At 40.7% G+C, this 12,375-nt stretch overlaps 1 protein-coding gene across 18 annotated transcripts in view; it reads left to right on the top strand.

The window, feature by feature from the left end:
- Window positions 1-12,375, top strand: part of SNAP91 (synaptosome associated protein 91) — a 2,005,574-nt gene that overhangs the window by 1,313,264 nt on the left and 679,935 nt on the right. For 13 of the 18 annotated variants that reach the window (XM_044066094.1, XM_044066049.1, XM_044066072.1 and 10 more), the window contains exon 9: window positions 3,684-3,767. The exons of the other annotated variants lie outside the window; for them this stretch is intronic. In XM_044066094.1, the coding sequence (XP_043922029.1) occupies window positions 3,684-3,767 (84 nt within the window). The remainder of the gene's footprint in view (window positions 1-3,683; window positions 3,768-12,375) is intronic. 18 annotated transcript variants of the gene reach the window in all.

The following is a 12,375-nucleotide window of genomic DNA, read 5'->3' as shown; positions in this document are numbered from 1 at the left end:
TGTTGCAGTGGGCATCCTAGTAGTCGGCTTAAGACTCATCAAGCCATTGTCTGGAGGTAGCCATCTTTAGCGAAAGGACAGAAGTATGCACTCACAAGGTGAGGGCATTATAAGTCACTGCTTTGATGTGGTATCCTATCCAGCCTCTGAGGGGCTGGGTTAGAGATACTTAAATATTGACATTGCCAGAATGCTGTCTCCCAAAGTCTGCCTGATTGATGGCCCCTCCAAGAGAGCTCTTGACCTGTCAAATCTTTGGATTCCGCATACCTAGGGAATTCCGCATACCTAGGGAATGAATGGACACAAGTCTAATAGGGTGATTGATGCTTGATGGTCGACAAGCAGAGGAGGAAAAAAAAAACACCATGAAAAAATATTCCATTTGTTGTGGTGGAAGCCTGCTGGTGGCATTTTAAAGTCTATGATGAACAGTTAGCCATTATACCAGTTCCAGTATGCTAACATACCTGAGTAACATAAATCCAGATTTCTGACTTTTGGCAAACTGCTTCTTTTGAAGCAGTTGTCAACAAGAGACATAGCAGCTTCACCAATGTGCAAGGAGGATTCATGCTGACCTTCTGTTTAACAATGATAAACAAAGACAGCTTTTACAGTGATCTGTATCATTTAGAAATATGGAGACTTTCTACCATAGAAACTTGATGCCCTGGGTACATAGAAACCTCACTTGATTATGGGGCATGCACTGTTTTTGAATAGTGCAGGGAAGTATCATTTTAAATGTTACATTCTTCAATCATTTCCTGATTCTTTGTGGTTATATGCTAGGTGTTTCATTGCAGTGGTTTAGCTGTGGTTAATGTTTAAATAATGTATGTATAACTGGCAGTCAAAGATAGTCCCTTTTAGCATTTTACAGGGTGGGTAGTGCTTGGAGAGTGAAGGCAAATTTCTTAGGCTATGAGCGTGTCGAGTTGTTTAGCTAACAGGATTTGTTAGTCCATAAATACGTAGTATCATGTAGTTTGAAAGACTGTTGTTAATACTAGTAGGAGTCTAAATGCCCAAATGGACAAATTGGATTAATGCACCTAATCATCTCACACTTAACTTTGGATTTACTTTCAAATTGCTGCTTTATTATACGGAAATTTTTTTGATTCTGCAAGAGCGTTTGTAAGAATTAAATTGTTTGTGTTGTGAATTCTACTGTTTGCTTTTGTATGGTGATGTGGTAGAGTCTTATCCTAGTTATGGGTATGATATTGTGAGTTATGGACATATTGTCTATTATCCTGCTTCTGCACATAGCAGAGCATGGCATGGTACCTTTTAGTTTGTGCAGAGAGAGACTGTTGTCTAGGGTAAAGATAGTAATAATGCCTCCTTTACAGCATGGTGGGGATTTGATGTGTATTGTAGGAGGTGGAAAAAGGAGCGAGTTTCTTTTTTTTAACTGATGCATGCATTAACTTGGCAGCTGATTTATTTTCTACTATGGTCTGCTCCTAATTACACATCATTTTTCCTGACCGGCCCACTGAGGTACAGCAGTAGCAGATTAAACAGACCTGTTGTTCATTGAGTATTGCTACCTTTGCACTGCTTGGAAGAAGGTGTCAGAAGACACTGCCCCCCCCCCCCCACTCACACACATACACACTGCACCAACATTTCAAAATGTATTATTTGTTAATTTTGACTACGTGCTTAATTCAGATTAGTGCCATAGGGAGTAGGTGCCAATCCCTGAATGCACTTAGCACATGGCAGAGAAACAAAAGCCCATCCCAGGATTCAGCTATACACATTCACTCGTATTTGGCATGCACACCTGTAGGTCCCTTGAAGGATAACTAGGTCAGTAGGTATTTAGAATGTAGGAGGAGACTGGTACACATGGTAAGAACCCATAAGGACACAGAGTACACACAGACGTTGCACAGACGACACCCCTGCTGACAACCAAACCAGAGAATGAAGCACCCTGCGTGTGGGATGGGTAACCACCTCCCTCCCCGTCTCCCAGCTGTGCGGAAGCTATGCTATCTACTGCTCCCATTTGACATCCAGTATTTATTGTATATATTTTAGTGTTGTCCAAGTTAGTGGTGATAAGAAATGCCAGTGATTAATTAATACAGTGTAGTTTTATGAATAGAAAAAAAAAACTCATTTGCTGGCAACATTACTTTTAGTCAAGTTGTGACAGCTTTATGTTTAACACTGTTGGCTGTGTTCTACAACACCAGAGACATCCTGTCCTTATGTACTACAAGTACTCTATATGTACTTGTATGTATATAGCTATATGTACTCTATCAGATGCTGCCACAATGATGGTTTCCATGAATTGTTCGTACAGGAAATATACCCTTATTCATTGCAGCTGAAACTTATTTTACATTATTCATTCCGTCAAGTACTAATTTTTAGATGTTAGACCTTTGCTGACTCACCAGGCCCATTGAGCATTTTAGTCCATTATTGCTGAGTCATACGGGGTGGTGGAAACAGACTAATGAACCTTTACTCCGTCTTGCTTTGCTCTGAATGACATTATGGCAATCTCGAGTACATGTACTCATATTAAAATCACGCTGCTTCGAGTCTGCAATGTGAGGTTTTTATGACCCTTGTCGAATGTTTTCTTTTTATAAATCGGTGTAGAAGAATGCTGCTCAGAGGTGCTTCTGCTTTAAAGTAATTGTTCATCTTGTATCACATTGTTGTAATTTTTAGGCTAAATAATTTAAATAATATTGCAGTTCAAGAAAGTGTAAGAAACTGTGCAGTTTTTATAAAGCATGTTGTTTCGACCAGTCTGCATTCAGAAGTAGTCTCTTTTAATAACCATAATACTGTTTTCTTCAGAGACCATAGAAAGTATAAGAATAAAACTTGCAATAAATTACAAATATAGTCAAGCAGTTCAAGTGCTAGAGTTGATGTTAGACTTGCCATCTGTACTGGTTGTTAGTGGCAGACTGTTAGACTTCTTTCTGAGGTGTTTGGTCCTGCCTGGTGCTGACAAGGCTATTTGCTCTTCAGTTCCTTTGGCACCTAAGGGGAGTGCTGCATTTACACCATTTTGTAGACCTTGTTGAGTTGCAGTGCTGTAGGACTTACAGGAAAAGCAGTTGTATCTGAAAAATAAGTATGTGTACAAATATGCATTGCTAGCTTGTAAGGTTGAATAAAATTTCTCAGTAAAGAAAGGGTGAGTTCTTCTGCAGAACAAGTGTTCTGAGTAAGATGCAAGCTTGTAATCCAGACAGGTATATTAGAAAATTATACATGATCAACTTTACACCAAGTAACGCATATCCCTTAAGTAATTATGTGTATGTTATGAAAGTGTTTTTTCCACTGCTACAACTTCTCTGTTTGATAGTCAATTCAAATTTGTTGTGTGAATTAATGTATAACAACTAAGGAGGCTCACACTTAGCTTGAGAAGCTTCAGTCTGATAATAAATTACCTCACAGTTATTGCCATCTTATGGTTAACAGTAGGGTAAGCCTTTTAGGTTATGCACTAATGACTGTAAGCATTTGTATGTTGCGTTAAAGTCTCAGTAAAGATGCATACAGATTAAACTTATTTTCTTGTAAAGTAGAAGTAATATTCTGTTTTTCAAAGTGCACATATATTTACCGTTGCAGTGTTGAATGTTGCAGTTAAATTCTTTTTTTTTTCCCTCCACAATTAAAAGGGTTTGCATTCAGGAGTTCTGGTTGATCTGAAAGACACAGACAATGAAAATTCTCCCTTTAAAGACTGCCCAGTTGATGAGCTGGTAAACTTAATAGTTTGCAGTTAAAGTTAAACTTCTGAATGCTGTTTGCTCTGTGTGACATTCTTTAAACCCTGATGCAGTGCTTCTGAACTTAAAACATTTGAGTGCTTTGAGCTCCGTTCATGGTAGTGACAGTGCTGGTCATTAAAATGTTACGGATTTTACTCCTGCTATTCAGGCCAGGACTGTAGCCAGAACATTGCGTTTTGTACTGACAATCTCATACTGTTGCCCTCTTCCCCAACTGGTTTTATATTAAAGCTGTAAACATTTCTCCAAATGTTGCCCCTATCTGCTTAATAAATGTATGCATAATTTTCAGGTATTGACATTTACAGCTTTATGAAAGGTTGTTTATAGAGGAGTATTTGAGTGTCATAGCAAGTACAGATCTGTGCGGTGCCTCTTAGTTTAGGCAGTTATAGAAATATTCTGACTTCTGTAAGCCTCTATGTTTCCGAGAGATATTCAGAAAAAATGTACTAAGTTGAGTACAAAGAGAATGCCTGGCTACACCTTTGATTCAAACTGCTGAATAAAGTGAGAAGATATTGTAGAATTGCAACAATGGATGGGCAGATGCTAAGGTGGGTGGGAAATGTCTCTTAAACCATGTAGTAATTTTTAACACAAATTAAAATGCTAGAAGAATTTTTTTCCTGTGTATATTTTGATCTGCTTGCCCTTGTTTTCACTGTCTGTCATGTAAACTCTGTGGTGGTTCACTTGTGTTTATGTATTTATTGTGGCTTGGGTACTCAGCGGAAGCCATTCTCGTCCTTTGCATCCTCATAGAACATCATATTTCCGTTAATGCTTGGCGTAGGCCATAGAGGGGTAGAATATGTTTGTGTGTGAGGTAGTGGAGTTGTGATAGAGAGTGGCATTAAATTATACAAGTCAGAGTTGCGCCATTAGAGAATTTTCAGATTTCTACCTTTTGTGAAGTTCACTTCCTTGCCACTAGGGGATTTTCATGTTGCAGTGTTTTGTAAGAATCCATTGAAATAGCTTTATTAGTAGCCGATAATAATAGGTGCAGCCAGACTGGCTCAGTTCCAGCATGCCAGAAACCATCAATAGCAATTAATTAATTTTGATAACAACAAAGGAGTGGTCTTGGTCTTGGTGCTTTGTTTGGTTCTCCTTCATAATCTAGTGTGCTAAAGCTTTTCATCATCAGTGTTTTTTTTTATGCAGTAACACTGGATTCTGCAGTGTAGTTTCTTCCTTTGTGCTCCTTACATTTAATCTTGACTACCACATTCTGAACCTTTCCTTCAGCTTACCTGTATATTACTTTAATTTCTCAGTTTTGCAGTATCTGTAATGCTACTGAGATTATGGCCATCTGTATAGTGGTACACGTTCCTTTCCAGTGCCTCAGCAAACATAGGCCCAAGAATCAGTCACTGTAACCTCACTAGTTAACCTCCTGTTCTTGGCCTGACCCTTTTGTAACACCAAATGGTTGCGTGCCCCTGTGCTCCCAGTTTGACAGCTACATGTCATTTGGCATCCTTACTGCCTTACATCACAAATGACTTCATTCTATTGATCCTGTACATTTGTTGGGCATACCTTGTATTACTGTGGAGGTAGAGCATTGCTCATTTTCTCATAACCATTATCAAAGATGAGTGTCAGACCTGTGGTGGGCAGGCCATGGGGTGGTATACATTATGCATGAAGTTGTAGGTCAAAGTCCCTTCCAAGAAGCTTGGTGACTATATGGTGTCTATATTTTGTCATATGTGCACAGGACACCTGACACATCGTCTTCGTCATCATTATCATCAACCTTTTTATTCTATTTTCTACATGAGGTCAGGGTGTCACATCAAATGCCACCATCTCTCTCTCAATTCAATGCCACTCTCCTACCTTTTTTGACAGTCATGCCTGACTGTTGTAGGTCTTCTGTTATACAGCCCATCCATCTCTATGTTAGATGCCTTTTTTCCTATTGCCTTCTTCATGTCTGTCCCAAATCATCTTCAGCATATTATCCTCAGCTTTCCTGCATTTCTACCTGAACTACCATAATCTCTTTAACCTTCTTTGCATTTGGAAGTACTTTGGTTTCTGCTCTGATGTCCCCATTTCTTTATCTGTTCCAAGATGTGCATTTGAACACCCATCTCAGACACTTCATCTCCCTCACCTATAGCTTTTTCAACTGCATTGCCTTTACTGCCCAGGTTTCTATACCATGCCATAGTACTGGTTACACCACTGTTTTGTCCATGTTACTTTTCAGCTTCTTTGAAATTCTTTCATTACACACTATTCACAACACTCTGTGTTCATTGGTTGCAACTTCTCTGATTCTAGCTTTGTATGCCTCATTCAGTCTTCCCTTCTTCCCAACCACCCCACCTAGATACTTGAGGCTTTTAACTTATTCCAATTTTCAGCTTCTTTTGATTTCTGCCATTTGCTCCAGCTGTCTTATCTGTACTCATTTTCATCCCATGTGCCTTCAGTTTTTCATTCCATTCCCCTAGCCTTTGCTGAAGTTCTTCTTCTTAGCCTGCTTGTAATGCCACACCATCTGCATGCAGCAGCTTTGTCGCTCTGTCCCCTCTGTCATGTTTGCTAATGTAGTCCATCACCAGGATGAACAACAGCTCAGAGCTGAACCCTGATGCACACTGACCCCCCCCCCTTCCCCACTAGGAATCCCTCTGTGAGTCCATATACTCTTATGCTTGTGTGAGTATAGGTCTTTGAACATAGACTGCACTAACTATACCAGCGTTTCTCAGATTTTGACTGGAAGAGCCACTCTGGTTACCTGGTCAAAGTCAACAATGCTATTGCACTTCTTTCTTCAAGCTCATTATTCCTCATTATTGCCCGTGCCTCTGATACCTGAAAACAAACGATGTACATTACAGTATTTAATATCCCCTTACTTCTAAACATCCAATGTCATACATTTAACGGACTGCATTCTGTGTGCATAACTGAATGAAATAAGGCCACAACACAGAAGCTATGCTACAGAGCACAACAAATGTCAAAGTTAAGATTGCACTTTTTTTGCAAAACCCAGTATGCATGCTTGATTCAGTAGCCTTGAGAGCTATTCCTGTAATAAGCTTCAGGCCATGTAACAGCATCAACAGCAAGATCATTCGTGTGCATCAGTCTACCTTAGTACCCCATATTTAATCATACTATCTGTTGAAAGTGCCTGCTATATCAAGTACTGTGTCACTGGATTTACAGAGCTTTGCACTGTTCTACTTAAGAAGTTAATGTATGACTTATCAGTATTGAGGTAAGGCTGACACACCTTTAGTTTCCTACCTCTTGTCTTACCTTCCACATCAAGGAAGAGTTACAGAAGTGTATCTGTATATAAAAATGCGATGACCACACAGTCTGGATTTCTAGCACCTCTAACAGTTGCCATCATTTTCTGGGGCCTTGTGTCCTGTGTTATGTCACTTTATCTCTGCTTGAAACGCCTTAACTCATGTTTTGTTTTGTAAGTTCATTTAAGGCTTTCTTTTCCCCTAAATGTATTGGAACTTGTTTGAGTTTGTTCTTGTAGTTTGACTGTCTTTCTCTTTGAACATTACCTTTCTCTCAGGTGTCCTTTTTTTCTTTTGACTTTTTGATGCACAGATCTGTTGTATTGATTATTTGCATTACTTAAATCATGCTGTTCCCACTTCATCGGCCCTGATCTCCTCATTGCATTAACAGCATTCTTTGATATGACATAGACTTTAGTGTATTTATTTGCACAACAAAAAAATAAATGCACAGTGAGATGCAGCCTCTGACATTCAGCATTAAAATGTGTTATGTGGCATCCCTTCATTCAGAGGCAGCTGTTCTGTCTGTGATTCCCGCAAACCCTGCTTCATAACAGATGTATGTCAGTATAGGATTGACCTTGGTGAATGCGTGTATGCTAAGTTTTCTTATGGTATCACTTCTTTCCTCAGAGTATAAGGTGAAGTTGTTAATGCTTACCTTGTATACCAAAGTGTAGAACAAGCATTTAACTGTTAGTTAACAGAGAGTCAAAGGAAGTAAAGTGCTAATGCTCACAAATGCTGTATTGATGCCACTCTGTTACATGCCAGAACTGTGAATACAGTAACAGGAACTCCCTTGCTAACTGGATGACAGGGTTCAGCCTACCCTACACAGTTGCAGTTCTAGAACTTTGCTGAATGTGACCTAAACCAGCATGCACTGGATCCATCCATGAAGCAAACCAAATGCTAACATAGTTATCTCAGAAAGCAAGGCACGTGATTTTGATTGGGATAAGTGCATATCATATTATAGGAGTCTGATTCTGATACTAAGAGATACTGTGAATAAATTGTGACTAGCAGGAGTTGGTTAACTTTTGTATTAGACGTTTAGGGGAAAAAAGTGGATGAACACTGTACCAATTTGTGTGAGGTGGTGAACAGAGAGTAAGTGCAGTGAAAAGAAGATACAAACATTCAGGCATTGAAGTTGTATGAACTGGAGTTGCTTATTGGAGTTTAATAGCTTCATCTTGTGAGGCTAAATGTATCCCAGTGGGATCTGTGAGATGTAGTGGAACAAATTACGTTAGATTTCCATTGTTTAACAAAGATATGGAAATGCTTGCAAATGTAAATGCCTTCTTTCAAGAAGAACTGAAAATTTCCCACCTTTATTAACTCAGTTTTGCTGCAGATGTTCATTGTGTTACACTGCTGCAGTCATTACACTTGGGTTATCCTGCCGTCAGGCGGGCCCGCAGTCGGCCAGAGTTCCAAAGTCTTAGTCCGGCGTCGGTTGCTGTCGCTTCTTCCCTGATGTCAGTACGCCAGGGGTATACAAGATGCATCCGACGCCATTTTCTTCAGTCTTTCTTGCCACGCGGTGCCCGAAGCAAAAGCAGTTCGCAAGTGCCGGTCGGCCGACTACTGAGATTTTCGAAGTCGAATTTCAGATCCAAAGTCTTCAATAAAGCTAAGTACCCCGTTGGGGAAACTTTTTTCTTGCCTCAGACCGATGTCAGAAAAAGTTAATAATTGTATTTCTTGTGGGAAGCAAATACCTCATAAGGACTTCCACTCTTACTGCATTCCATGCCTAGGCCCTGATCACGACGTCACTAGTTGTTGGTTTTGTACTAGATTTAACAAACGCACTATAAAATGATGTTTTGATTTTGCTTTTGCACTACTTTGGCCGAAGGTTCAATTATACAATGCCGTCGCAACAACCAAACACCGCAATTCATAAAAAACGCAAAGACAAGGATAAAGACAGGCATCCGAGGTCCAAAACCGACGAAGCCTCTTCTAGGCCAGTCACCAGTTCACCGGTTTTCAGTGAGGCGCATTCACAGCCCCTGACACTCGCTACCTCAGAGCCACATGCCGCCACCGACTCCCACGTGGAGACAACTAGGCCTCTGGAAACTCAAGGTATTGGGCCTACGGAAACTAATACCTTAGATGGGTCCGGAGCCGCTGAGCAGGCATCCGGCTTCTGAGGGTGTTTTCAGACCTTCACAACTTACCATTAAAGCAACAGCCAAGACAAAAACACCATTAAAGACAAAGAAGCAAGTACAGCATTCTCCTGGACAGTCCTCCATGCCTCAGAAACAGATGCTCAAAATGGCGGAAGACCTCATTACTGTAATCAGGGGTTCCCATCTCTCTCCTGAGAAAAGGCCTAGGCAGGATACAGCCTATGATTCTTCTGATCAGGTTTCCATTTCCTCTGATTCCTCTTCAGACCAGGGATACTCTCTACCCCCCTATGAGGACTCTGATGCTGAAGAATCTATCCCTTCAGCCTCTCCTCCTGAGGATTACTCTTTTGGGGAAACTTTACATACCATGAGGGAGCATTTCCATTGGGAAAGTCAGGATTATTCAGAATCCAAGAAAAGGCTCAGGGACTTCCTTTTAATGCCTCAGCACAGGCCCCTTGCTATTCCGCCTGTGTTAGATATTGTGGATGATGTGTTCTCTGATTCCAGCTTATCTCCTGATTCTTTGCCCCCTGCACCAGCCAAGCCAGATAGGTATTATAGTCCCTGACTCTCACAAGTTTCTTTATAAAATATGTTCTGCTGACCCAGAAACCATTTCCCAGGGTCCCAAAGGGGTTAAGGCTTCCATTGCAAAAAATCCAGTCCCCTCTGACAGAGATTCTAGAGCATTGGATAGATGGGGGAAGAAAGTTTACACTTCTGCAACTTTAGCAGTAAGGGCTTTGAATTGCCAGTTTCACATGCTTAAGTACCAACAGTATTTAACGGCTCAGTTAAAACAGAAAATGCTTACAAGCTCAGAAGCTCCTGACTATAAAGAAATGCAGGATTTATTGCATGCAGTTGAACAGGTGGGAAAACATACTCTGCAATGTGGTTTTGATTCTTTAGAGGCTTCTTGTAGAGCTGCAGTTACAGGTGCTGTGATTTTTTTTTTTTTTTTTTTTTTTCAAAACAAGTTTATTGTTTTAACATATAAGAGAAATATCATAACAATTTTATACAAATAATTAAAAATAGGTATTATTATAATATTCAACAAAACAACTAAAGTATTTACAAAGACATCCACTACAATCAGTCAGGTGCTGTGATTTGAAGACATGCTTGGTTAAAAGAACAGAGTTTACCTGATCATGTTAAGGCAAAGTTATTGGATGCTCCCTTACAGCATGATACCTTGTTTGGTGTTAAGGCAGAAGAGGTGTTAAAGAAAATGGAGGATAAAGCTAAATCTATGCAAACAGTCAAAGACTTATTACAGGTACAGCCACCTCGATTTAGCAGAAATTGGCCTACAAAGAATTGGTCCTTTCCAGTGTCAGACAGGCCACAGAGAGGCAGATACAGACGCCCAAGAGGCAGATCTCAACCCCAAGGCTCTTACAGACAACGACAGTGGAGTACCTCAACCTCAAAAGGAGGTGAGGACAAGTCTCAACCTTACACGAAACAGTCCCAATGACTTCCCCCTTCGTATGCCAAGCACTTCCCTTTTGGTAGCCCCCTTAGGAGGGAAACTAGCACTTTTTTTTCAAAATTGGCAAACAATCACCCAAGACAAATGGGTTCTGAATATTGTGTCTCAAGGTTACAGGCTCCACTTTTACACTTTACCAAGGCTAAAAGGAATGCCAAACCTGCCACAGAATCAATGGGCAGAGGCTCAAAAAACAAATTTCAGCCCTCATGGACATGAGAGCTATTCAAAAAGTACCACAGCAGGAACAAGGACAAGGATTTTACTCAAGACTCTTCCTGGTACCCAGAAAGGACAAAGCCTGGAGACCCATACTAGACCATTCAACTCTAAATACTTGCTTGGATGTTCCGAAATTCAATATGTTGACACTACAGCAGCTTCTTTCCATGCTGGGCAAGAAGGCTTGGCTTGTTACTTTGGACCTCAAAGAGGCATACCTGCATGTCCCTATCAGACAAGATTGCAGAAGATACCTCAGATTCAAAGCTGGTACAATGCACTACCAATTCTCTGCACTGCCCTTTGGCTTATCTACTGCGCCCAGGGTCTTTACAAAGTGCCTGACACCAGTAATTGCATTTTGCAGACAAAAAGGAATTCAAATATATCCATACCTGGACGACTGCCTCATTCAAGCAGAGAGAAAGGACATTCTTCTAAAGCATCTGGCGTTTGTAAAAAGGTTGCTAATCTCTCTAGGGTACACAGTAAATGAAAAGAAGTCGAAACTAGTGCCCTCACAACAGATAATATTCCTGGGTGCCAGCTTAAATACAACGGCCCAGATGGCTTTTCTCACGCCAGGCAAACAAGGACAACTGACTCAATATTTTCAATTGCTGGCAAAAAAGTCCCATCTCCCTGCAAGAAAAATTCTGCAGGCCCTGGGATTCATGGCATCCTGCATACTACTAATTCCATATGCCAGACTGCATATGAGGAAATTACAGTGGTACCTAAAAAGTGTTTGGACTCAGCACTCTCACAGTTTAGAAACAGTAATACCAATAATTCCCTGCCTACAACAGGAGTTTTGATGGTGGGCACAGGCATGTCACCTCAACAAGGGTCAGCCTTTCACTCTACCCACAGCCAGGCAAACTCTAACAACAGATGCTTCGGATTACGCCTGGGGAGCACACATGGCAGGAAAATGTATTCAGGGCAAGTGGACCACAGACCAAATGCATCTTCACATCAATCAAAAAGAGATGGCTGCTCAAAATGCCCTAACAGCTTTCAAGGACCTTCTGCATCCAGGACAATTATTATTAAAGACAGACAAAACCACAGTAATGTGGTACATAAACAAGCAAGGGGGCACTTATTCTTATCCCCTATGCAGGCAAGCCACGACCTTGTGGAACACAGCTCTAACTTATCAAGTTCATCTGCAAGCACATTTCCTGCCAGGAAAGAAAAACACTCTGGCAGACGATCTAAGCAGAAATATCATGGACCCTCACGAATGGAAATTGAATCCACAAATCTTCAGCATGGTAACGCAAACATGGGGGTGCCCAGACATAGATCTTTTTGCCTCTCCACTGAATTGCCAACTACAAAAATTCTGCACAAGGACTTACCACACACAAGTATGGAAAGTGGATGCT

Source organism: Protopterus annectens, chromosome 1.part0 (genome assembly GCF_019279795.1).
Source record: "Protopterus annectens isolate FY-2018-M chromosome 1.part0, PAN1.0, whole genome shotgun sequence".
Classification (NCBI taxonomy): domain Eukaryota; kingdom Metazoa; phylum Chordata; order Ceratodontiformes; family Protopteridae; genus Protopterus; species Protopterus annectens.
Note: the sequence above shows the minus strand (reverse complement) of the source record. Positions and strands in the feature narration are given on the sequence as shown.